Genomic DNA, 27,577 nt, shown 5'->3' on the forward strand with positions numbered 1-27,577 from the left:
GCCCTCCAGCTGATAACATAAGGACCCATTGAACGGATGGTTTTCAACCACCTGTGCGTATCCTATGTTCACTTCATTCATTGTGGCAAGGCAGGTAGGGAGGCCGACGGGACACAATACAAAGCGTTTGGACGGAGCATAAGGATTCTCGCCGCCTGGGGACATACTGGAGGTCTGTAATTTAGTTAAATAGCTATTTGTAATTCAGCTAACTGAAATGACAACTGTTTTATCAGAGTCGTATGGTTAAATCAGGGCGGTGGCGGGTTGTTTCAAAATATTGTCATTTTGATTGAAAAATTGCTTTAAATGTAACTTATTTTTCCCTGCAAGACATCGCAGTCTGTGCACTTAACAGTTAACAGCCCCCTAGACAGTAGCCTAGCGCAAAGAATTGTACATTTTAATTCCAACAGTTTAGTGACAACAGCCAAGTTTCATGTTCTGTGGAAAGTAATTTTGTGTTTATTTTACGCACAGTTGTTGAAGGCTGTCCATGAAAACAGCCAAATATAGCTATCTTGTATCTATGTATCAATGGGTTAATGCCTGTCGATGCAAAACATTAGTGCGTATTCTGCGTAACCAATACGTTTAATTGTGATAGACAGGGAGGCATAATTGCAGATTACGGAAAGCGAGTTCTCTAAACCTCACTTTTGTTTGTAAAGCCTGTGGCACACTCCTGCACGTGTGTAGCCTAAAGCCTACTATATAGGCGGCTACTACTGGTCTGTATCTCTATAATCTCAGCTGGTAGGCATGGCGACTTCAAACCAGTACTTCTGAATTACAGCAATAGTTTTTGTTTGAGTCATTTCCACGTTGCTTCAGAGACGTGACACACCTTGCTGGGGGAACAATGTCCGGTTCTTATTGCTAATCTACCCACGAAGGTGCACTGAATGATATGGGCAGGGTGATTTGTTTTCTATTTGGATAAAGTACCGTTATATTGACGTATTTAAAACTAAAGAGGAATGCCACTCGGAATACTGTTCACTGTATGAGAACTGTCTCTCAAACAGAACTGCATATAAATCAAGGATTAGAACGAGGCTATGAATGTTTCGTTCCTGAGTTAGCCTACTATACCATTATCATAGTAGTCAGGATAAAGTTATAGCCTACATTGTAATAGGCCTATAAAGCACATTGGTTTTATTTTTGCATTGAATGTTTACTGTACATTTTGTTTAGTCTCCATTGTCAAACTCTATTTGTTCTTGTATAGGATTGTGTGATTCACAGGCTTTGGGGCGGTTAATATTAACTACATAACCTAATTTTATCTTAATGTGAGAGACTGGGTATGTTACCTGCTTTAATTGTTTTTAATTGTCTATTTCTAAACTATTGTGCTGTAACTTTACTGCAGTGCTTGTGTTTACTGCTAACTTCTGGAAAGTGAATTGAAGCTCTGTGATCCTGACATTTCTGTGAAAACAATTGGTCCATTTGGAGTGGACAGTTGTTGCCAGTCTCTTTACAGTGTATTACATCATTTTTTCATAGGCTACCCTCTTTGGAAACAACTAAGGCTTATGCCTTATGCACACCAGACATAGGCAGGAAACAGGCATGTAAATGACCTGCACAGTGCACACAATCTATCTACATTCTACACTTGCACATTAGGGACAACTTTATTTAAGTAAACAATGGACTATCGGGCATCTGCTGACTATGACAAATGATAGCAACACAGATAAATAGCTATATAACCAATCGCAGCATCCCTCGATGTTGGGGATGAGGCCATCCCATGGTGATCCTATTTGAATAAGTGATCTCGTCATCAGATTCATATGAATTCCCAGTACAGAATGTGGCGGGGGATCGTCACGATGTATGGAAAAAACATAAATTCACCCAAATACACCTCGATAGATAAACTAAAGCTTTTTTTTATTTATTTTTAACAAATGTCGAATAAACTAAACTGTTCCAGCAGAAGATTATGTTCAGGGAAGGAAAAGGCAACAATTAGAATACATTTGATGTATCGGTGTTGCTTGAAGAAGGTCTTATTGTCTGAAACGTTGCTTAAATAAAGTTGTCCCTATTATGCAAATTTAGACTTTTTTATTTTAGGCTACTCTTAAAATAATAATTCGATACCTGATACCTCTGGCTTGAAATGTACTTTCACTGCTCATGGTAAAACTACAGTTTCCCTCGACGAGGACAAAAATCACACTTGTGTGAAGTGAGGGGCAAAGTATTTATATCACTTCTTACGTTGTCATTTACTTACTGCCCTAAACAAAGATTAAAGTCCTTAGACTTGCATGGCAAAAAATACTGTACATAAGTTTAACTACTCAAAAAAAAAAAAAATCCATTAACTTGGCCTGCAACAAATTACATCATTACTACCCTAAACAAACATTGATGTCCATAGACTTGGCTGCCACATGATGCAATTAAGACAGCCATGCATTCGAAGGGCTAGCTAACCTGACTCCGCCAGATTGAAGTAGCTTGCTTCGCACTCGTTTCACAAACTCCTTCCATCTGGTATCACTGAAAAAGGTGGGCCCTTTTTTTTCAAGCTACTTTGTAGGTGATTGGCAGATCCCGCTCGTAGCTGCCGCTGATTGGTCCGAACTGCAGCCGGTTCGGTTCCCTACTGCATCAGCGATTCCAGATGGAGGCTGTGTTGTGACCTTGTGAATCAATACCGCCCCCATGTGGCGGAGTCAGGTTAGGGGCTAGTGCCCCTAAAAAATAGAAGTTCTCTAAATGTTCCTCAGTTTGTCTCTTTAATGTCATGTTCCCACTTCCCACAGAATCTTCACTTTATTTTTGTCGGACACAAATGCATGTGCCTGGGAACATGTGCCACATCATCATGCTGAATAAATTATGCCTATCTATTCACTCAGCTGAGTGGAGCACAAATCATGTTTCCCATGTTCTTTTCAGACGAAAGTAGAGTGTCACTAATCACTTGAACCCTAGCCACCATGTTTTGGGGAGAATATTGGTCAAACATGGCAGATCTACAACATGTTGCGAGCAATGCCGAGCATGTAGATCTGGCTATTTTTGGTAGCTTTTGACTGGGTCCACTTAAATATTTGAGATCATCCAAATTCCAGTGACCTCATGCCTCAACTAACCTCTAACCTTCCACTTTCAGGTTGGCAGTACGGATCTAGTAAAAAGATGGATTTCAGTACAATGAAGTCCTCGCTTTCCACAGTTGCACAGATGTATGATGAGTTCTTCAAACATTCTGGTGAGACTTTGTCCGTTATTTTGCTTACTTATAGATTAAGGGGGTGACCTTGCACCACAACTGCATATGACTTGAACGTAAACAAAGAACTGCTTCTATTTCAGACTCCAGGACAGTGGATTGGTTCCTCATTTCCTCACCTATACCCCAGACTATCGTCATCTTGGCATACATCTGCTTTGTAACATCGCTTGGGCCCAGATTAATGGAGAATCGCAAAGGATTTGACCTCAAGGGAGTCCTTATAGTCTACAACTTTGGTGTGGTGGCCCTCTCCCTCTATATGATCTATGAGGTGAGTTGCCCCTGTCCTTCATCAGTTTTCCATTAATATCTCTAATCTGCAGTACTTTGCCAATGCTTTATTGTAAACCTCAACTACATGCTTTTGCGTTTAAGGCTACAATGAACCATGACAACACTTATATTATTTTCGGTGAGCAACGCCAATGTGCGATAGAATTCTTAATGTGTGTACACAGCAACAACAACCCAAAATGGGTTCCCGTCTTGAAAGGTAAAAACTCAAAGGTGTTCCTTCCCTGTTCCTTGGTTAAGTGAAGCTAAATAAACTATCAATAACAGAAGGCCAGTGTTTTTGTTATGGTTTTAGAAGGGTGATCTGCCCAGGGTATTATGCCTGCAAGCCTTTTTGGTGTCTTTTTGACATGGGGTTAAACCTGAAAGGCAGGTAAATTCTTCGACAATACCGCCTTAACAAGTGGATACTGATCTGTACCTCCTTCGTTCTCATTGTTCAACCGCGCGCGCGCGCATGTGTGTGTGTGTGTGTGTGTGTGTGTGTGGTTTTAATGGTCATAACGTGAACAATTCTGTTGAGTAAACATGCACGCACACACTGTAAGATCAAACTGTATCTCCCAGATTTGCACTCTTTCTATTGGGAACATTCCCACCCCCTGATTCCCACGCCCCCCCCCCTCCCCCCTCCCCCCTCAGCCAGTTGCTGATGCCAGTTTTGTGCACCTTGTTCCTCTGTAGTTTGTGATGTCAGGCTGGGGTACTGGATATTCCTTCCACTGTGACCTAGTGGACTACTCTTCACCACAGGGTGTGAGGGTAAGTTATCTCGGTTCAATCTTCATTAAACTTGGTAGACAATTGTGTTAATTCCTCCATGTTGAGAGACTCTGTCTTCCATGCCAGTAGAATTAGCAAAATTAAAATGGTTTCCAGGACTTTAAAAAAAAAAACATTTATGCAATGAATATTGACACTTTTTCCCCCCCTGTCTCTAGATGGCGGCAGTGTGTTGGCTTTACTACTTCTCAAAGTTCATTGAGATGTTGGATACAGTAAGTGGCATAGTATTTGTAAAGGCAATGAGTTTCGCAATGAGCCTTCCAAGGCTACAGATTTTATTCCTGTAGCCTTGTTACCAGCTTTTTGTGTGCTTTTCTTCTTAAAATAATGGAATATTCCCCCATTGTCTATCCCAATCCCCCTCCCCCTAAATAAGACTCAATGGAAAACAATAGATAACTGCCATTTTGGATTTTAACTTTTGGATGTGTATGTTTGCCAGATCTTCTTTGTGGTGAGGAAGAAAAACAGCCAGTTGACGTTCCTCCATGTATTTCATCACTCGATCATGCCTTTCACCTGGTGGTTTGGAGTTCGCTTTTCTGCAGGTACTGTACACTGTTTTCTCTTTGAAAGTCATGTTTTTATTTTATTTGAAAGAATACAAACTAGAGACAGACCGAAATATCAGTCTGACCGATACATCAGCCATTATTTGACTTTCTTTTTAATTTGATGGTATCTGCAATTATGCAGCTGATAATGTCCCAATTTTCTATATTCAGCTATTAGTGTAGATTTTCGTCTTACACAAACATTAAATTCCCATTGACAAATGACAATGAATGGAGAATTTACGTCATATGTGGACAAGCAAATCGACATGTTGCGTCATGATTATGAGCGCCCCTCACTTCACACAGGTGTTTATTTTATGGGGGGGAACCACCAAAATTGCTAGCGTGAAATGGCATGTCTCTGTTCAAATTACAGTCAGTTTATGACTTGTGTGTATATTTAAGTATTAGTTATTTTGTGTGTCTGTTTACCTAAGTTAAATAATCAAATATTGGATTTCAACATTTGAATACCTTTATGGTATTCTTAGTTTCAAGATTCTTCTTTTATTCTTCGTTGCATGTCCTGATTGTCATCTCCCTGTATTGTAGGTGGTATGGGAACATTCCATGCCCTGCTGAACTGTGTGGTCCATGTCATCATGTATACATACTATGGCCTGACTGCCCTGGGCCCCAGTTACCAGAAGTATATCTGGTGGAAGAAATACCTCACCACTGTCCAGCTGGTATGTACAATTGGTTTGTTAGCTGGTCGTACATTAGTTCACGTATACAGCTTTGACGCCTAGTGCATAACGCTAAAATAAGTAAATTGGGTGTATCTGAGGTTATAAGTGACAACTGTCAACTTGTGACGACTGAAATGGTGACGAATGAGTCCATTTTGACGTGAATTCAAGAAAGGGGTGCAGTGCGAATCATCTGTGTATCTAATTTTTGTTTGAAAGTCATGAGTGAGCTTCAGCAAAATCATTTGTATTGTTCCTTGCCCCATTAATGCCATAAAAGGCAACTGGAATCCAATGACTAGAGCTTAGTGAAGTCTTTAGTTGTGAGAGGGTGTCACAAGTTGGTAAGTAATTACAAACTGTCTTAGTCTATGGTAGATGTGAGAATACTTTTTTTTTTTGGCTCTCAATTTACCTTGATCAATCATTGCCTTCTTCTGTTCCTTCCCAGATCCAGTTTGCGTTGGTGAGTACTCACATCTCCCAGTACTTCTTTATACGAGATTGCCCCTACGAGTTTCCCATCTTCATCTACATCATCGGTGCCTACGGACTCATTTTCCTGTTCCTCTTCCTCAACTTCTGGTATCATGCCTACACCAAAGGCAAGAGGCTTCCCAAGTCACTACAGAATCAGACCTGGGAACACCATTCTAATGGAATTATGAATGGCAATGCCAATATGTGTTATGCCAACCATGACAAATATGAGTGATTCAGACCTCTACTTTTTTTTGGGGGTGGACTTAATAAGCAGACCACTGTGGGAGTCAACTAGTTTTGCCTCAATTCCTCTGGACTGTACTTTTGTTTACACTCCGAATTGTATTTGCAAAGGCAATCTATATGACCAAAGCTGTATTAAGATGTATATCTATTTTCTTTTAACCAAAGATGTGATTGTTTTGTCACAAACTAAAGACTTTAGTTCTCACAAAGGATGCATATGTTTCTGGCAGTCTACTGTAGTTTCTCTCTGGAAGTTGTAGTCTGAAATCGCATGCCAGAATTCCGCAAAAAGCATCCAATTGCCATTGAAACTGAACAACCCAATCATAATCTTGTTGCAAGAATAGTTTTAAGGAATTGTCATGATTTGCACTGAAATGTTAAGATCCATGTGTAGGCTTAGTGCAACATATTGACAATTTTTATACAGACATTTGCTTTTAACTGTTTTTTGTTACATCATTTTTACATTGGAAGTTTTATAATTGCTAATTATTTCTATTTGTTAAATATTTTGTATATATGGAAATCTTTGTACTGTATTGTCACTCGTCGTTACTCCTATACTGTAGATGCTGATGGCATGGGTTGAATTCCCAGCTGCTGAGTGGTATGCTCATCAAAACCATTCCGTTTTATGGCATAGCCTTAATTTAATATAACTGCATTTTCCATATGATGTTGATGGGGACAGATGACACGGAAGGATGTGATGCAACACTGTAGGACCTAGAGCTGAGCTCTACCATATATATTTTTTTCTCACATAACCTTAGTTAATATTTAAATTACTGCACACCATGAAAGTTTATTGTGCTCCACAGTCAACGTGAATTAGCATTTGTCTTGTTTCTTCTTGCGTAGCAAACCATTGAGTTAACATAACAGTTAACCCATTCCTTGTTACAGTTGAAAGTGGGCTTGGTTACTCTTATGGTGACATGGGGCACAATATTTGGCTAGATGTGGGTGGAGTGGACACACATGTAAAAAAGGTCTCTTGTTTTGTGCACATAATGTGGCTCTGTGAATGTTATCCGTTTTGACCAGTGCCTCTTCACGGTTGACACTACTGGTGTAGCTTTGACTGTCCCAAGACATGAATTCTGTATGAATGACTTGATGTGCATATGAGTATTTTATGTCTATTTATATTGAAATAAAAAAAGAAATGGAAAAAAATGTTTTTCTTACTGATTGGCACTCTAGCCTATGTTTAGTCCCCTGTCTGTCAGTATCCGTCCATCAATGAGCCTCATGTGGCACATTAACCGGACCATTCACATTTTTACCTATAACTAGTTTAATGTATTTGTCTAGTTTAGGAAGAGACATGAAACTGAGGGTAGAGAGATGAGACACGACACCACCACGAGTTGGATTGGGACGGCTAAATTAATTTAGCATTAAAATGCCAAACTGCAACAGCAGTTTGGTATTTTCATTTATGATGCCACTATGATGCAGAGGTACTTTGTGCATAACTATCAGATGCTAAATTATTTTAGCCGTCCCAATCCAACTCCTGGTGTGTCTTGTCTCATCTCTCTATCCTCAGTTTCGTGTCTCTTCCTAAACTAAACCGCCTTCTAATGAGAGCACAAAATCTGTCTTGGAAGAGCCACCCATCGACTAATCTAATATACGACAACCTTCCGCGTGTTTGTTCACTAGCCCGATCCAGAAGAATACAGTTTGCCGGCCACTGCTACAGAGCTGACAATGAGGTTATATCATCCCTTCTCTGGAGTCCTGCCTCAAAGCAGACCAGAGGTAGAAAACTGTCGTTCCCTGATGTCATCGCTAGGGATACAGGCATCAGTAAGCAGGAACTGGGGATGGCAATGAAGGACCGGGAAGTCTGGTGTGATATTGTGAAATCCACGATCTCGACCGCGGTCGAAAAATGATGATGAAGCAGCATTGTTGCGTGGTGCAGCTCGAGAAGAAAGCAAAAGTCAAAACTATGGGAATAGGAACTGAATGAGCACGGGGAAATTATAGATAATAGACTTCCCTTTTTCTGAGGGGTGGGGTTATTGGATTTGAACAATGGTGTAGTGAGATAGCTCATCTTTACATTTGAGTTTCCTTCAGGTCTTATTGGTCAGTTGGTGTATATATATATATAGGTCCCACAGAAGGCGCTGTTATGACCCTAGGGTCATAATGTAATTCTTTGTGTGCTGGGCATTAGGCCAAAATGAAAGAAACCCCCTAATACTGTATGTTTTGTTGGCAAATGTATGTTCTAGCTACGGCCAAATGTTTCATTAAGTTTGATTTACTTTGATCTACTTTATTAAAAATGTATGCACACTCAACAGTTACCAAGGGTAACTGTCCTTGGTCATAAGTCAGACATATTGTTTATACAACATAACTCTGTACCACTAAAATATGTTTTCAGTTCATCAGATCCCTTAGGCCAGATGACCATAATCCAAACTGCGAGGATGAACAATTAACCACATGATAGATAGCCGATTTCAGCAGATCTTGAAATGGGATGTACATAATTCTTTCCCCCATCAAGCTGTTCTTCTACCAATTCAACAGAGTAATCAGATTTGCCCTATTCATCAGGTTCATGACCATCTTCATCCTTGTATTGATGAGAACATCCAGTCCTGTTCTACCTTTATGCTTCACTCAACTCTCACACATGCATGCAGGCATAGAAGTAGAGATCACACTGACCTGCTCATCAGATGTCAAGATGTCCCCCTGTCCTTTTTCAGTGAACACCGAGTTGGTAAATGTCCACAGAAACCATGTTCGTTACACAGTAAATTAGATATTGTCATACAGCTTATAGCACTGTTGGCAATGCAAGATATCACTGAAGCTTCTACAATCATGTGCCATTCTGCATGAGAGCACACAGCAGGGCAGATTAGACAGCAGTGCTGTCCAGCGTTCAAAGGCATGGATCCATCCATTGCTACTATGATGAATTCTTTTTTGATTTGATGAATTCTTTTTTGATGAATTCCTGTTCTGTCTATAGAAGTGTCTATTTGTACGTCTCTAAATGTTTTGATGATTTGAACATGGTGGACCCTGTTGGAAACAAGTGTAATGCTTAATTGGGTCGTCCACTCACAGTTAACAGCCTTTGTATTGAGTTTGTGCTTGAAATGTACTGTAATTCTGCAAACTGTTAATAAATTCTTCAATCAATCAATCAATCCAACAACTTCTGTCGCTCTGAGCATGCCTCCCTGGCCTGGGCCGGCACCACTGCACACCTATAGGCTGGTAATCCGAGTTCCCGATCCCAACGACATTTGCTGCACGTCTTCCCCCCATCTCTCTCCCAGTTTCCTGTCAACCTAAGGCAAAAAGCCCCAAAAATATATTTAAACTAGAAAAAGTGCCCTTCTGGGCACAGGTCTCCACCAGGAGGATAGGAGTGTGTGTGGTGTTTGGCAAAATGTTTAAGAGTAACATAAACATGTTTTTTTGTTTGTTTTGTTTGTTTCTTGCAACAATTTTCTTCATTTTGTTGAGGAAATGCAGAGCCAGATCACTCATAGCATCTCTGAGGATATAATTCTGGATGAGCAGGACATGTGCAGCATTTTGTACAAAACGGGCTACTCCTGAAAACTTTGGAAGGCAATCTTAGCTAATCAGTGTAGAATCTGAGAAATCCAACAGGCTTGTCTTGATCACATGACTACAGAGATCATGTGTACCGATTTGCGTGAGATTTGGATGAAATCTGTGTGACTAACATAAACAATGCGTTTTGCAGAAATCGCCCTCATGGTGGCGCTATAACCGGCAGATGTGGTGGGATGCAGGGAAAATGTTTGTCCATGGCCTCTAGGGAGTGCGCATACATAAGTTGTATACAGATCGATGCAGTTATAGGTAAAAACAGGAATTGGCCTATTATAGCGCCACCATGAGGCTGATTTGGGGAAGAAATAGTGGCATGTCGTCCTCGGCCTAGTGGAAATGTGCGTGTATAATTTCATGGAAATTGGACACTGTGTTTGTGATTTGTGGCATTTTGTTCGAAACGGACCAATCATGTGAGCTTTGGAAGCCAATCTTAGGCAATCAGGATGGAAGATGGGACATTGTGCAGATCCGTGTTGATCACATGACTATGGAGATAGTGTATACCGAATTGTGTGATGTATGGATAAAATGTGTACAGAAATGTGTTTTGCCTAAATCGGCCTCATGGTGGCGCTATAACATGCCGTTGAGGAATATTTGGGGCAGAGGTTCGTCGTTGGCATCCAAGGAGTGTGTGTGCACAGTTTGGCATGGATCGGGCTAACGGTGCCGGAGATTAGCTGATAACGGACGGACGGAAGGACGGACGGAAGGAAGGACGGACGGACGGAGTGCAAAACATACTCTCTCCCCATGCCTTCGGCCTGTTCGGCCTGGTGGAGACAAAAAACTAAACAAAAAACAAAGCATGCCTCCCTGGCATTATGACTTCAAATCAATATTGTGATTATTTCAATTGCCTCGATTAATACTGTTAATTATTACTATTTTCATTATTTTGTTAAGTAAATAATAGGCAATCTAAATGTTACTGGACCGAGGTGGGCCATAGAACTATAACTTTATTGTCACAGTAAAAAAGTGGGTGAAATTCGCTTTTGTGCATAGTTCCCATCATGTTTCCAAGAAAATTGACTAAAAACTAAAAAGCACTTTAGAGTTCCAGACTTCCCAAAACAAACTGGTCAGGCTCCTACTTGGCCTCACCCCCCGAACCCACCTCACCCCTGCCCACTTTGACAGGCTGGAATGGCTTACGGTCGACGACAGAGTACAGCATCTTGCAATGGGTCTGGTCCACAAGATTCGATACACCACCAAGATACCCATGTAGGCCTACCTGTCTAAATACTTCCTTAATGTTAACAAAGTCCACACCCACAACACCAGAGGGAGTGCAACAAACCATGTGCAACCCAGATTCGGCACAAATGAGGTACTAAATTATTTTCGCTCCTATGCCACCAAAATGTGGAACGCCCTAGCAACAGTCATTAAGACATGCAAATCCCTTGACTCCTTCAAAACCTCTCTCAAAGGGCACCTACGGACGGCTGCAATTCGAAACTGGCCCCCGTAAAATCGGAATCCCCCCCCACCCCTTTTTCCCCTCACTGTATATGTTTCTTTTCCCTTTTTACCTCCTTTATGATGAATTCCTGTTCTGTTCTTTGAGTATATAGAAGTGTCTATTTGTACGTCTCTAAATGTTTTGATGAATTGAACAAGGTGGACCCTCTTGTAAACAAGTGTAATACTTTATTGGGTCGTCCACTCACAGTTAACAGTCTTTGTATTGAGTTGTGCTTGAAATGTACTGTAATTCTGCAAACTGTTAATAAATATATCAATCAATCAATCAATCAATCAAAGTTTTAAACCATGTTCCCAAACATTTTCATGTCAAGGACCCCAAAAACAATGTACTTGGCTGCCCATCTGAAAATATATCGTGCCAGGGATCACACCATACATGATTTCATTTGTGTTTTTAGATTATTTTTTCTTCCAAAATAGCCATCTACAGTAGGCTACAAGCTCAGAACACGTTCTATTTTCCAATATCTGATGTGATTTTATTTGATCTTTTTTGTGATTTCAATATCTGATTTTCCAAATATCCAATGATATTATATATTAACTCATTTTGCTGGAATATCAACCACGTCCACTGGGGGACCCCAGACCCCACTTTGAGAACCAAAGCTTTAAATGTTTAAACCATTCCATTGCATGATTGAAACATGGACATCATCTAAACTATTCATACAATACACAATCAAACTATTCATACAATACAATCAAAGACAGGCTTTTCAAATTACAAATAAAATAGACACACACTGGTAAACGAGAACGGACTACTTCCTCCAGCGGAGGGACTACAGGGCAGACCAGAGGAGAGAACTCCCCTGACAGTCGCGGCAGATTTCATTTAAAAATATCTTCCCCTGGTTGACGTGTGCGGTGTGTGACCTTATATATATACTCTATGTGTGTGACAGACAGTGTGAAATGAATGTGAATCATACTGCAACATGAGATATGACCATATACGGCATGTAGTGATTAACGTAAACGTAACCACAGTGATTTGAATCGTCAAGAGGTGGGTATCGTGGGTTCATTTGTTTTCTTAAAGTAGCCTATATTTAGTAGGCAGCCAGACGAGCCAGTAGCCTAATATTTGGGTTTTTCATTCTGGTACATAGCGTTAATGGACCAGACTCACCAGAGAGGGTTTTTCATTATGATTCTTATTTAAGTTTTTCGCTCGAAAATCCATCCACAACTAAGCGGGGCACGGTGGGGTGGCGAGTCACGTTGTAGTGTACGGAGTCGACTCTTCTTGTTGTTGCTAAAAACTTAAAACACAGCTCGGTGTCATGTCAACTGTCACGACTGTGTGTGTGTGTGCGTGCGTGTCACGCGCATTGTTTCCCCAAACATTTGCCAGCATTTGTTTTGGTGAGTGATTGTGATTTATTAAATAGCTTTTGGTCAGACTCATCTAAAGTTTTGTCTTCAAGGAAACTGACTTTTCATGAAGCCATGGACTAACAAAAACTGGTCAACATACATTAGCCTAGTAGCCTACCTCAATGTTATATGCAATCAGACAAATTGAAACACCTGCCATGGCAGGTGTAAGAGTACATTTGAAACTCATGTATAGAGTTGTCAGTCACTCACATAAACACAAAGCCTTCTCGACAATATGTTTTACGTTTATATATTTACCAATTCCCTGTATACTATACTGTAATCTGTTACAAATGAATGTACATATTTACTTAATAATTAACATTGCTATATTGGAAGTGTCCTCTAATATAGGCTACTGTTACAATTTGTAACAGTATATTAGAGGAAAGGTTGTGCTAAAGAAGAGTGAAGTGCGTGTAGTAACTCTTTCTCCATCCATAACAGTAGTACAGTTAGCCCCTCTCGGGACCCCCGGGTGAGCTCTTTTGAACCCACCCATGGGGTCTGCACGTTAGTCCCTACGTTCCTGCCTCTGATCTGCTCTGTCGCAGATAGCCAGTTCCGGGACAATGGGATGTCAATAAGGAAGTCAAGGAAGGAAGGAAGAGAGAATTTCAGAGCTGCCAAAACGGTCACACAAAGATTAAAAATACTTAATGGCTTCTGCCCCAAAGGAAAGTTTCATTGATGTTTCCGTTGTCTCCTATAGCAGATATGCTTCTTTTGGAACATGTCACTATCACACACACAGCGCAGCAAAGGGGTTTGAGACGGTAAGTCTGTCTGTGTTTTATAATTAGCATGTAGCATGACACCGATGGGAAGGGACCCCATGGGTGGGTTCAAAAGAGCTCACTCGGGGTCCCGAGAGGGGCTATAGTACAGTAGGCCTAGTACTAGCACAGAGCCCGCCAGAACCATAGCCTACGTTTTCTAGGATTTATATTCTTTAATCCACTAGACCTGTACATGCCTGTCGGCTACTGGCCTACTTGAGAACGATGCAACTTGGGAACCTAATAATACCCGTCGTCAACTTGTCATAGCACCCGTTTTAACTGTCTGTCTGTGTCCCAAATGGGTCTGTATCTGCTTGTGTCTGAAGAGGGCATACTGTGAAAAGTGGACTGGTTAAGTAGGCTAATCAATTGTCAGGTGTGGGGTTGCCATGGCAATCAAGCTGGAAATTGCACAGGTGCGGGGATTTAGGCTGATTAGGCCCACTGGCAGAGCCTGAGCAGAGCCTTTTGTGGTGGTTCTGGAGAACCATGGGTCCGACCGACTCGAGTCCGGGCACTGCACTCCCTGCGGGGGTGTGGAACGCGTGTGTCGAATATGAAGTCGGTGGGGCAAACGGTTCTCGAGTTACGTGCATTACAACCGTACACACACACGCAGAGACGTGGCGCATTTGTAGTAGTATGTTTTGATCGGCTCGAATCGTTAACTGCCACTTGTTAGCATAACCGTGTAAGTGGGACAGTGGCCGTGGCCATTTTGAAGATCCGCGCACATCCACTTGCACTCTATGTGCTGCTTTCAATGGCCTGTATCTCCAAATCGGCGCAATGAATGTCGTTTCTGGTGAAAAACAAGGTTTTTCAACGGCCGACAGCAAGCGCTGTGATACTCGCAGTCTGGCTTTTTTCTGCACCGAGCGAGAGAACAACAACCGGTCAAGACACCACACACAGCATTATGTCATCGTAATTCGTAACACCCGGTTACGGATATTTGGCTCTTCAAAATAAGGGTTGCAAGCGGAAAACCTTGGCAATGCGCGATAAATAGATTAATCAACCCTGGCGGCCATTGTGCTAAGTCTACCATAACATAAGGTTTGTGTCCTGATCCTCGAATCACAACACAACTGACGTTCACAGTAACGTGGGTGCTCGTGATATGGCCCTTGGCATTAAGAGTGTTAAGTTCAACCTGTCATTTCCATCTGCAAGTTTCTATCTCCCTAGCCGATTTCATCTCTACTGACATTTACTAAAGATGACGAGAGAAACATATTTAGCAGCAATCTCACTAAAAGCTGTCCAGAAGAAGTCACCTCATATAAACCTCATATATAAACTCTGAGCGATTCTAACTTGTTACATTGTTTTTTGTATTGTCCCTGTTAAAAAAGAAGAAGATAATAAGTCGAACTGTTGCTGCGGACCAGGTGTGGTGACTGATAACATCAGGTTAGAGGTTAGCTACAAAACATTGCACCATGACCATCACTTGCTCAATTGGGTCTCACCATAATCAACTGCAGCTTCTATCCTCTCAGGTATAAAGCCTAGGCCTACTTCGATTGATTGATTGGATACTTTATTTAATAACAGTTTGTTAATAGTACAGTGGTACGGAATCTACGGATTATACAATGGTGCTAAAATGGTCATTTCTGATGTTAAGCTTAGACTATACAGGGACCAGTTACAAATTGCAGATGGGTGCCTTCTTATGTTGGTTTTGAAGGAGTCACACTTTTTTTTTAAAGTTTTGTTTTTGGCTTTTTGCCTTTATTGATAGTTATTAGTGAAGACACTGACAGACAGGAAAGTGGGTAGGGAGAGACATGCAGCAAAGGTCGTCATGAACGGGACTCGAACACGCAATCAGGCCAGCGCCCGGACTCAGTCACACTTTTTGATGGCTGTTGGTAGAACATTCCACATTTTGGTGGCATAGCAGGAGAACAAATTTAACCCCATGTTTGTGCCGAATCTGGGTTGAACGAGATCAGTGGAGCTCCCTCTGGTGTTGTGCCTGTGTGTGTCCTTAACGTAGTTTGACAGGTACATGGGTGGCTCTGTGGTCTTGTATTTCTTGAAGACCAGGCCCACTGCAAGAAATCTTGTTTGTGTGCGTTTTGCAGTCGTATAGATAGTAGGTACAGCCAATCAAATCATCGCTATGGGGTGATCAGCCAATCAAATCATCAATAAAATTCACACGCACACACAAAGCTGCACATAGGAGGGGCTAGCACCCCTAAAAGATGTATACTACTAGTCCATAACCGGCGATATGCGCAGGCAAGTTTTGGGTTATGTGCTCGGTATACATAGTTTACATTTTGGAGAGTGATTTAATCCTCTTGGCGTGTGACACCCTGGTCATTTACGACCTGACGTCACAATGTGGAATCGTTGCCACCCACAACCATGATAGGTTGATGTTGTTTTTTTAAAGATATTTTTGGGGTCTTTTTCTGCCTTTATTGATAGATTAACAGTAGGCTGACAGGAAATGGGGAGAGAGATGGGGGGTGACCATATAGTTATATAGAAACTAGAGGGCAGAGATATTGATTTCAATGGAAGTTGCTCACTGGCGTTTGAAGCACACAGAAGAGCGCTCTACTTTCGCATTTCCTTGATTTGGGCACCAACATTTGGTGCCCAAAATCCGGAAGTGTTTTTCTTTTTGTTTCTCTGTGTATTTTTATTGAGGCTCTGAAATTTTCGCAATACAATGCATTAGAAGCACCCTTTTTTTAAACACAACATAGAAAAACAACAAATACCACAATCAAAAACCAAAACCATGACAACAGATCCCATATCAATGATATCATACCCTGAAGAAGGCAGTTGCATCTGCCGAAACGTTGATTTCTCACTCTGCATCCTAATAAATAATCGGCACTTTGGCTATGTGCGGCCACTCTTTTGTCATTTTAAGACTTATCTTTTTAAATGTTTCTGCCTAACTGTTTTTGGGAAAGTAAAAAATGACCTGTGTTTGATGAGAAGAACAACTGGGGAAGATAGTTTAAACCTCTGCACGCAGCACTCCAGGTGAAAAGAAGGTGTTGGCGTATTATGTCAGAGGAGGCATGTGGTAGTCTACAGTCTACACTCTCCCCAGCCCAACATTGGGTGTTAGCAGCAACAGAGGATGCAGCCCACATGGGGAATTGGCAACGACTAAATGGGGATAAAATGGGGAAATGGCAAAACATTGGCTGTGTGCACATGTTGCTCTGCAATTGTGGATGGTTGATTCACTTTTACTTTCAGTCAGCAGAGAATTATCAATGTTCTCTTTGATAATGTGGGGTATTTGATCAAGTTTGCCTTGATTAAAAAGTACTCTGTGTCATGATTCTGGTTGTCTGCAGCAGCTATAGAACAGATCCAGTGCTTTTGGACTGACAGATATGTCCATGTGCTTACCTAGCCCAAAGCCTTATATAATCTGTCCCAAGCCTGATTTATCGTTCGCTGTCTTGTCAGAATAAGATTGGCCTGCTGTGTGTCAGCTGTAGACTGGCTGTCATACAGTAATGTGTTTACACAGGTACAGGCCAGGAAGAGGGGATCTCTATTCTTTATAAAACCTTAACCTACACTACTTCAAATTTCTCATCTGTTAAAGGAATTTGCAGCTTGAACCTCGGGTTTATAAAACAGTTAAAGTTCAAACTTTTCCCCTTCTGCTGTGTTTCCCAACAGAGACTTTAATTACAGCATATGACGAATGTAATGTTCCTTATCCCATGTAACACATTTTGATGTGATTTTATGAGAGCGGAACAGAGTGTACACACTTTGCATAGTATTAGCATAACGCTTCCACTCCTGTGAGTTTGCCTTGTGGGTAGACATTCATAGTACAGCAGCACTGTGCACTATGTCTGGTTGAATGTCTGTCTGCATGCCGACAGAATCTGCCTGGTTTTTTCCATGGTGGATTGTCTGCCTGTATCCTAGCTTGCTTGTCTGTATTTTCTTTTACATCCCAAAATGGATTATATTATACCACATTAATCATTGTCTATTCACAACTCCGTAAAGCAGGAAAACGATATGCACATCCCAGTTTCAGAATACGGTGCTGGACCCAACAAATGACTGAATGAAGAAAAAAGTGGAATGTCCGCACACGATATAATTCTGCTCCCCGTCTTTTTTATTTCAACCTATAAATACAACGTTTCGTTTTCGAAACGTTGTTGTGTTCATCTATTCACAACTCCGACCATATTTTGTACCTGTATAAGAATTGAGTGTTTGGTTACATTTTCTTGATAGCCATTAAAACTTGACCTGTGGAGGTCATCATTTGTGATGCAGGTGCATACAGTATACTAAAGCCTCTGCAACAGAGGCCTGATGTGTACATACAGTACGTATATAGACTGGCAGTGGAGTTACAGTACATTTGAACATTGTTTTCTATTTTCTACTGTGTGAAAAATGACCACTGCTTCAGCGATGCAGACGCAAAGTCAATATTTGGATGGAGGAAGAGGTACTAGAACTAGATTACCTTTTTGGTGTGTATTTATTTGAAAGGCTCAGAGTAATGGAAACATTACTGCAAAACATACTGGTGTGTTGAGAAATCCAGAATAATAACAACTCATCTTTCTGTTTTTTGTTTTTTCAGGTTTCCAGGTTCTGGATGTCACTGTTATTGTTACAGTTCATTTGTGGTTATTTATTTACGGTTCACCAGTCTCAGTCAGAACACTCGGATAGCGGACACACACACACACACACACACACACACACACACACACACACACACACACACACACACACACACACACACACACACACAGCCATGGGAGTCAGTAATATAAATAAGCAATATTGTGTTCCCAGTTATTTTCCTGGATGGGGGCGCTGAGCAGAGTTGTCTCCAGACATAGCTGGAGGGGATAGGCAGGAAAAAATTGCTGAATTGGCAACAGTCGTCCAGCAGGGCCAATCATAAAATACACAATGATGGGATTTGATTTCACTTCTGACGCCATGCACCATGGTGGTCACTGCTATAGGTACCAGAATTCATTGGATGACATTCTATGGTGTGTGTGTGTGTGTGTGTGTGTGTGTGTGTGTGTGTGTGTGTGTGTGTGTGTGTGTGTGTGTGTGTGTGTGTGTGTGTGTGTGTGTGTGTGTGTGTGTGTGTGTGTGTGTGTGTGTGTGTGTTATGCTGTTTAGTCAGGGAGTTTTGCACGACATAACTCATAAGTGAGCACCAATTGGCCTTATAAAACGGCCCAAGTTTGGCACCCACAAGCAGATTACACAAGACACAAGAGAGAGTTATTTCCAGTGTGTCCTCCATGTCTCCTTTCTTCTTGTAAACTTCTATCCCGCTGGAAATATTGCCACAACTGTTCTATTCTTGTTCTCTGATAGTGTAAATACAGTTTCTTGCCACACTCAATCCCCTCCCCTCTCCTCTCTCCTCAGGGCACTAACATGGGAACTTTCAGCAGGAGGACGGGGTGGAGGCTGGAGTGTGCAAGAGGCATGATGTGTGCATGATTGGTTGAAAGGCAGGAATGTCTTTGCACTGATTGGCTGGGAGGCTGGACACTGAGCAGAGGTCCATCCTTGTTCGAGAGAGCATCTGTAAGCAGTGGAGTGGAGCTTGCTCTCTATGAGAGAGGCACACCGGATACTTTTGTTTGTTTTGGTTTTCCCAATCAGGACCCAGAGTGAATACGAGAGACACAGGGCAGCAGCAGGCATTGGATATATAGCCTCTGTGTGGGTCTCTCTTCACAAGGACAAAAGTAAGTTTCAGTTTTTTCTTATTATTACACTTCACCTCAATGAAGTGGAATAATAAAAATGTGTGCATACATATATAATATAATTATATAATAATAGTATAATTGCTTCTCTATGCTTCCTAGTATAAGGCTCACTGTAGCCTACTGTAACGCTTATACTTTGTTGTGAGGTCTACAAGCTCACAACACATCACAGTGCTTGAAAATTCGTTATGTCTGGCACTGGCACGCAACTGAACATAAATCACCCTTAAGTGTCATACGAGTTCTTGCACACAGAGCTGAGAAGACACATACAAATGTTCATCTTTTGTTAATCTTAATCTTTTGAAACCGGTGTGTGCATACCCAATACTTGCGTCTGCGTGACTGTGTATTTTGTGAAGTATGTCTGTGACTGTGTATTATGACTGTACACTGTGGGAGTGCGTGAAGAACACATGCTGTGCACTGTGCATGTCGGTGTGCATTTGTGTGTTTACTCTGAACACGTGCTTGTTTGTGAGGGTTGGCAGGGAGGCGAGTTCGGTCCTGCTGCTGGAGAAGGGAGCGGTGCAGTGCGACTTCACAGTGACCAACCTCATCAGCAAACTTGTCACTGCACTGCTTTGCATTGACAAGGGAGCTCAAGGACTCCCTCCCAAAAAACCTCCCGTTGTGACTTTCCGCCTGCAGGCTGTTAATATGGGAGCGGTGAGAGCTCACTATAAATAGGCCCACTCCAAATTGTGCTGCAGTCACACATACTTTTGGAGACATGACACAACCATTGTTTGACCGGAAGCATCAATGTTTTCTTTTTAGATAATATCCCTTCAACTATAGAACTAGTGCATTGTGTAACACCATGACGTCGTTTATACACTCTGCTTTATTAGAATAGTATGCAGGGTCACTTAGACTTAACAAGGGGAACTTTATAGAAAAGACAGTGAGACGGAGAGAGAGAAAGGCAGGAAAAAAGAGAGAGAGAGTGTTCATGTCCATCATGGGAGGGTGTGAGCGAGTGTGTGCATGTGTCAGAGTTTCCCTTGTTAAACCAAGCCATGTGGAGCAATGCTCATCATCTCACTCTCTGTTCCGCCTTCATTTCTGCTGTTGTGGCTTGTGGAGTATTGCTCCCTTGATTTCCATAGCCATGCTTATCAAATTTCTAGTCAAAGCAGTTTGTTTGACTAGTAGCCGAACACATGCGTTCACAAATGTTGTATTTTCCATGTAAGGAATATTATTATACAGTGTATATAATAAATATTATTATATAACAGGTGAAGGAGCGATCACCTCTAGACATGCTATGTCAATTAGTCAAATACATTCAAATGCATTTGTTTGACCAGCTGACTTGTGTACATATGGACTGACTTAGCAGCCTTAAATCCCCAAGTCCCTGATAGGTGGAGGACATTCCTCACAGTGCATGTCATTTACCAAGGAAGCAGCATGCTTTGCATTTACACCATACTGAATCAGGTTGATAAAGTTTGAAATTGGCAGCAGCAGTAACTGAGCAGTAGCAGAAATGAATACTGTGTCCAAGTTGAGCGTTGAGATCCTACTGTAGTGTACATCCTTTAGAGCGTCCTGGGGACACGGCCTATAGTTTTCAATATGTCCCCTCTTGAGTCCTGTCAGCCCGTTTCTGTCAGAACTCCTTTATTATAGTGTAGAACACAGGGAGCCTTGTGTTGTGTACCTGACCTCTACCATGCAAATGTCTCCTGTCAGGCAGCGAGCCAGCGATGAGCTTTGCTCCCTGCTCCAATGAGTCAGGCAGATGAGAGCTGCACAGTAATGCCATTGTCTCACCTTACCTGAATCCTGAGACACTATGGGCTCCATCTCGCGCCAGGAGCCCTATTTCCTTAATTTGGGGATTTAGGGCTCCAATTTCGTCGCCGCCATTACCCGAGACGCGGCCCGCAATTCAGCCGCTGCCCGAAAATTACGAATATAGGAACTTGCTCTGTCCCTTAATGGTATTTTGGTCAAGCGTCACCCGCTATCCTTTTTGCCGACACCGGTATTTGCGCCTAGAGGTGTGCAGCACAAGTGAGACTTCAAGGCAGCAACGCAACACTCTTCCATGGGCTATAGACCGTAAGGCTATGAAGCAATATAGAACTGGGCATAACGGGCAACGGATAAGGGATCTCTTAAAGGCAATGGCACGTGGACTGGTGATTGGTTTAACGGGTAACGGAGGTGTTTTAGGGATTTAGACAGGTAACCAAAATACCAACTTTAGTGGGGGAACACCCCTTCCCCACTGCTAAATCCCAAAACAGTGATCAGACGAAAATGGAGCCCTTAGTAGAGATCTATTATCCATAATCCATTATGCCCTGGATCTTGCCTTGTGGAAGAGCAATGCGTGTTGCCTTGGAATACATTTATATCAGATACAGAGGTTTGTTTTGTTTGTCTAGTATCTGACTATGTGCCATCCACTCCGCGACCAACACAGCCAAGTTGTGCTGCTCCACCATATTTCCTGCATAATGGGGTGATGAGGTGATGAAACTGAACGAGGGAATCACACACAATGCGCCTTGGTACAAATCTAATGAGCACAAGGAATTGACACTGCTGATTATAGGGAAATTACAATCACATATTTGTGGAGAATTAAGACAGAACGAGACCTCTGAGCTGTGAATGTTCTGCAACATGCATGTGTCAAGCCGAGGCAGCTTCAACTCAGGTCGCACCATCTGATGAGCACATTCTTTTATCAAACGGATTCGCATTACGGGTGGTTTGAAGAGGCACTTTCCGTTGTCCTAAACCTGTGCGCATAAGATAGCAAATATAGGGAAAGTGCATCGACACGCCTACAGACACACCTCCACCCGCAAATATAGGTGTCGGCAAAATGAATAGTGGGTTGTGTGGCCGCAAGATAACGTTTACACATAGTGGAAGCTCCTAAATGCGTAATTCACGGAAAATTTTAATTACTTGCGGATAAAGCATGGCATACGATGGAACCCTATACCTTTGGCCACTCACTAAAGCCTAATTTATACTTGCAGCATAGATAGTACAATGGTCACTGTCAAATAAGCAGAACAAGTTATTTCGCTTGAGTATCGGTTATGTTTGCTAAGCAGCACCTTGGTACAACATTAACAACAAAGACATCCGCTGAGTCTAACCTGAGTTATACTTGGTTTCACGTAGGTGTTGCACCCTGGAAATAGGCGATGTAAAAGCTCACAACTTGTTGCAGCATGACGCATTGTGAGCTTGTGGATCTGCTATTTGCTGAAGTTTCTGAAAGTATAAATCAAGCTTAAGACCCTTGTATCAGACTGACTGATTTGGTTAAATAATGGATAGCTCTGTTGATGTACTGTAGTCTGTTTTGAAACACTGCATTGTAATTAACAGCAGATGATTATGGAGCGGCTGTGAATTATTTTATGCTTACTCACCTCTGGTTATATTTTGCATTGCCCGGAGCGACTTTTCTGAATGGGCTTTGCTGCTTGTTACTGTAGTATGAATGGGAGCACACAGTTTAATGAGCTATGGTATCAGGGACAATAGCTATAGCACTTTCCAGTCGAGTATCTTCACAAGTAATAGGAAGAGTGTGTGTGTGTGGGTGTGTGCATTTCCCGTTTGTTCGTCACGCCCCCATATATGGTCATGCCTCGTAACATCACGTGACATCGAAAAATACTTCACTTATCACCGTCTTACTGGTGAAGTACTGGTGAAGTATTTTTCACTAGTGACAGACATCACTGCGACTGAAATGAGATGCTTCTGAAATTAGAGATAACTGTGGATACTTACTGTATGTGTGGCACTCATAATATCATCAAATAGCATCCAACCGAATGGTCTCAAATATGAGTTGTGCAGTGCCGAATGGCAATTCAGACGAACCAATGGCTTGCGAGAACCAAAAAAAAACATTTCCCTAATTGGCCAATTTGGCCAACTTGCTCAAATGCCCATGTGGTCTAGGATATGTTGGCAAGACCAACAGGGCGTTAAAGACACGCATGTCCGAGCATAGAAGCAGCATCCGCAACCAAGATCCTAAAAGCCCGGTTGCAATGCACTTTCTGTCCGCTAAACACACTGTGGCCACTCTGGGGCCACAGGGGATTGAACATAACATTGAACGTAAAATGCCCCAGGCGAGGAGGGGATCTGAATAGATTATTGCTACAACGTGAATCCTTTTGGATTTACACTTTAAATACAATGTCCCCAAAGGGAATGATTGAGGACTTTCCCATCAGCCATTTTTTTTATAATTTCTTTATTGTATGCTGTACATATTTGAATTGTTGCCTAAGTAATAATACCTGATTATGTGTATCACTCTTAGATTCTATAGTAATCATGATGTCCTTTTTTGCTTATTCCACTGTTGTGGATTTGAGAAATGTGTAACACTGTATTTAATGATATTTCACTAATAACCATGTTGTGTTGGTTCCACCCACTGACTAGTAACATGACCCGTGGGTGTCTATTTAAGTGGGTGGATCACTCACATCTTGAGTTTGACCAGATGAAGAGCCTTGGCTCGAAACGTCGTCAATAAAATATACCTTTTGGAGCATATGAGTGTGCGGGTTCCCTTCTCTTTTCCTATGTCACTTTTTGAACCCAGCACCTCCACGAAGTGATGTGCGTATTTTACTATAGTTTCTGCCTGATTGGCCAATTGAAATGCATGTCAATCAGCTCCATTCATAAGAATACTCTGGACTTGCATCTACTCCTTGCCTCCTCTCTCAGAGTGGAAGATGTGAATGTGGAAGTTAAAGATGGAGTGCCACGAGGAGGAAGAACTTTTTCCAAAAAGTGTACAGTATTTGTTAAAATCATGCTTTTATATGGACACGCCCACCAGTTCATGAAGTATGCCTGGTTTGCCTGGTGGATGGTGATGGGTGGTGATCCACCTGAATTGATGCCGCACCCACAGCTGTAGTTGTATGATAAAGGGGGAGGGGTTAGGGGAGGGGCTGATAGTGTGATGTCACTATTGTACTGTTTATTTCATTGGCCCGTTTGACTGTCAAGGGTTCAGCCTCCAGGAAGAAACCCTAAATACAAAGTTAATACACCATTGCACATAAAAACGACTCCAGGGTGTCTAATGAAGTAGTCACCTCATAGACACATGAAAAACTGGGAAAATTGTGGCACTCCATCTTTAAGAGTATTGTTATTTGGCCAGAGAGAGAGAGATGGTGCTGAGGCATGTTTATGTTACTGCATTGTGTATTTCAGATAGATACCTATTTTTGTGTACTGTTTAAGTTCAAAGTGTTTATAATGCACTGTCCAGCCATCATCTTGAATTAGATTCAGAACAGAGTCTCCATAATTATATTATGATTCATGATTCATAGCAGATTTTATCACGCATTACATTTTTGTTTGACAGGAAGATTGGACCTTTAGGGACTTTTGACATAAAAACACAGAAAAATATTATTAGATTTTTTTATTCTGGCATCTATTCATTACTGTATATTTCCACTGTGACCACAGATGTCCTCTAGGAGTGTGAAAAACGCATGTCATCTTTAACACTTGTCATGGTCTTTTGTTAAGATCCTCTACACATCCTTGTTGCAAATTAATCTTAACTCCCTGTAAATCTTTCATGATATTGTCCAGTCTTTGGTTTGTAGTAGTTCATAAATCATTGAACAAAGTTTATTTTGTTTCTCAATGAAGACTTTGAAAAATGGATCATAGACAGTAAATAGGAATTCTCCGCCTGGCTTTCTTCTGCCCCATGGTGGACAATTTTTTAGTAGGACATTAATTGTCTCCACCAGGCCGAAGGCATGGGGAGAGAGTATGTTTTGCACTCCGTCCGTGTGTCCGTGTTTCCGTCTGTCCTTCCGTCCGTCCGTCCTTCCGTCCGTCCGTTATCAGCTAATCTCTGGCACCGTTGGCCCGATCCATGCCAAACTGTGCACACACACTGCCTGGATGCCAACGACGAACCTCTGCCCCAAATATTCCTCAACGGCCTGTTATAGCGCCACCATGAGGCCGATTTAGGCAAAACACATTTCTGTAGATAACTCGTACACATTTTATCCATACATCACACAATTCGGTATACACTATCTACATAGTCATGTGATCAACACAGATCTGCACCATTTCCCATCTTCCATCTTGATTGGCTAAGATTGGCTTCCAAAGCTCACATGATTGGTCCGTTTCGAACAAAATGCCACAAATCACAAACACAGTGTCCAATTTCCATGAAATTATACACACACATTTTCACTAGGCCGAGGACGACATGCCACTATTCTTTTCACCAAATCAGGCCATGGAAAAACATTTTCCCTGCATCCCTCCACATCTGCCGGTTATAGCGCCACCATGAGGCCGATTTCTGCAAAACACATTGTTTATGTTAGTCGCACAGATTTCATCCAAATCCCACGCAAATCGGTACACATGATCTCTGTAGTCATGTGATCAAGACGAGCCTGTTGGATTTCTCAGATTCTACACTGATTAGCTAAGATTGCCTTCCAAAGTTTTCAGGAGTAGCCCGTTTTGTACAAAATGCTGCACATGTCCTGCTCATCCAGAATTCTATCCTCAGAGATGATCTGGCTCTGCATTTCCTCAACAAAATGAAGAAAATTGTTGCAAGAAACAAACAAACAAACAAAAAAACATGTTTATATTATTACACCTGTTTTCCAACTAGTTGCCAAGATAAAAATGAAGCAATGATGCACTTTGAGTGTGCTGGTTTAGGTAGGCCAGGAGAGTGGAGACTCCACAAACAGTCACATCAATGTGACTTATAGTATGACAGTAAATCGAATCAGTTGTCTGTCCAAGCTGAGTAATTCGTTTTGAATGTTTGCAGAAAATCCATCCTGTCCTAGGTTTCCCTGAGCCATTCTTGACATTTCACAACGGCAAGTTAATGGAAAAATAATTTCAATTTGTTTCTCAAAGCACACTTATTGGTACTGTAATAAAAACTTTATGAGACTTTTTATGAGAGTCACGTGCAGTCATACACCCCTATATGTGTATACATAGGCCTACATTAAACGCACACACACACACACACACACACACACACACACACACACACACACACACACACACACACACACACACGTTCCTTCTCTCTCTAGCTATGTGCGTGCGCACACACAAACTTCGCCTAAAGATCACATTTAATGACGTACTTTTACTGCAGTCCTCTTTCCCATAAGAATTTGGATGAAAGTCTATGCACTCTTCTTTGAACTCAGGTTCTCCCTGTCCTGTCAGTGGAAACTTGAATGAGCTGTCTATTGTGCTGTAGAAACATCATAGCTGGTTTGGCTCACAACATGTAAAAAGATCAGATATGCTCTCTGTCTACACTACACTACAACTAGTGTAACTAACTACTGTAGTGTATTATTTATCAGAAATTAGGTTTTATTCAATATCAAGGAGAAGATGTTCCCACTCTTCAGATGTTTGGCAATGTTGTCATGAAATTTGAAGAGGAATGTCCTCTTTGATATTAAAGTGTTGACTTTTGAACTTATCGTGGGGGCCTTTTTTTCCTATACATGCCCTTAAAAGGCCACACCGTAGCCCTGCTGGAGACAATCCCATGACTCATAATGAGTTACACAGACAAGTCCAACGTCACACTGAGGAACAAGTATAAGGGAATTGAATGTCTCTGTGCCTTACTTTGTTGCTCTACCCCTCTCTCTCTCTCTCATTCTCACTCTCTGTTGTCTGTGGTAAATAAGCCCAATGCGCGCTGACTGACCTTCAGCACAGCTGGCTGGTGTCAGGGGGACAACTGCTTACAATCAGGCCACAACCTATAACGTAATGGTCTGTGGTGCAGCGTATTCACTTTATCAATAACATGTGTATCAACAGTATCTCAATCAGCGTTTGGCAGCGCGACAACAGAGGAGCTCCTCTTGCTGCTCAGCCTCTGCAGCAGCCTGTGCACAGTGTTGATGGCCAACCACTGAAGCACTGCTTGCTTCTGTGAGGTTATGCAGTAAGAATGACCTCCAGTCAATCTGCCAGGACAACTGGCAGATTGACTGGGCTGGGGAATGGGAGACCGGCCCTGGCCCAGATTGTGGAGGGGATGGGTGTGTGTGGGGTCTTTATTACGTCCCGAGAGAGTGGGGGTGGTTTGTGCCGGTCATCA

At 41.9% G+C, this 27,577-nt stretch overlaps 2 protein-coding genes across 2 annotated transcripts in view; both read left to right on the plus strand.

Annotated features, from left to right (window-relative positions):
• The first annotated feature begins 2 nt into the window (after positions 1-2).
• On the plus strand, positions 3-7,521 carry LOC306933827 (very long chain fatty acid elongase 7-like). Its single transcript, XM_079516159.1, has 8 exons — positions 3-172; positions 3,146-3,244; positions 3,349-3,539; positions 4,247-4,324; positions 4,504-4,560; positions 4,791-4,896; positions 5,458-5,594; positions 6,049-7,521. Exons 1-8 carry the CDS (start codon positions 37-39, stop codon positions 6,310-6,312), a joined length of 1,068 nt encoding a protein of 355 aa, XP_079372285.1. The 5' UTR covers positions 3-36; the 3' UTR covers positions 6,313-7,521.
• An 11,658-nt stretch (positions 7,522-19,179) lies between these two features.
• pde4d (phosphodiesterase 4D, cAMP-specific) overlaps positions 19,180-27,577 on the plus strand; it is a gene marked incomplete at its 3' end in the record, with an annotated part of 302,156 nt that continues 293,758 nt past the window's right edge. The window contains exon 1 of the mRNA XM_079515189.1: positions 19,180-19,380. The remainder of the gene's footprint in view (positions 19,381-27,577) is intronic.

This window comes from Electrona antarctica (assembly GCF_951216825.1).
Source record: "Electrona antarctica genome assembly, chromosome: 12".
Taxonomy (NCBI): domain Eukaryota; kingdom Metazoa; phylum Chordata; class Actinopteri; order Myctophiformes; family Myctophidae; genus Electrona; species Electrona antarctica.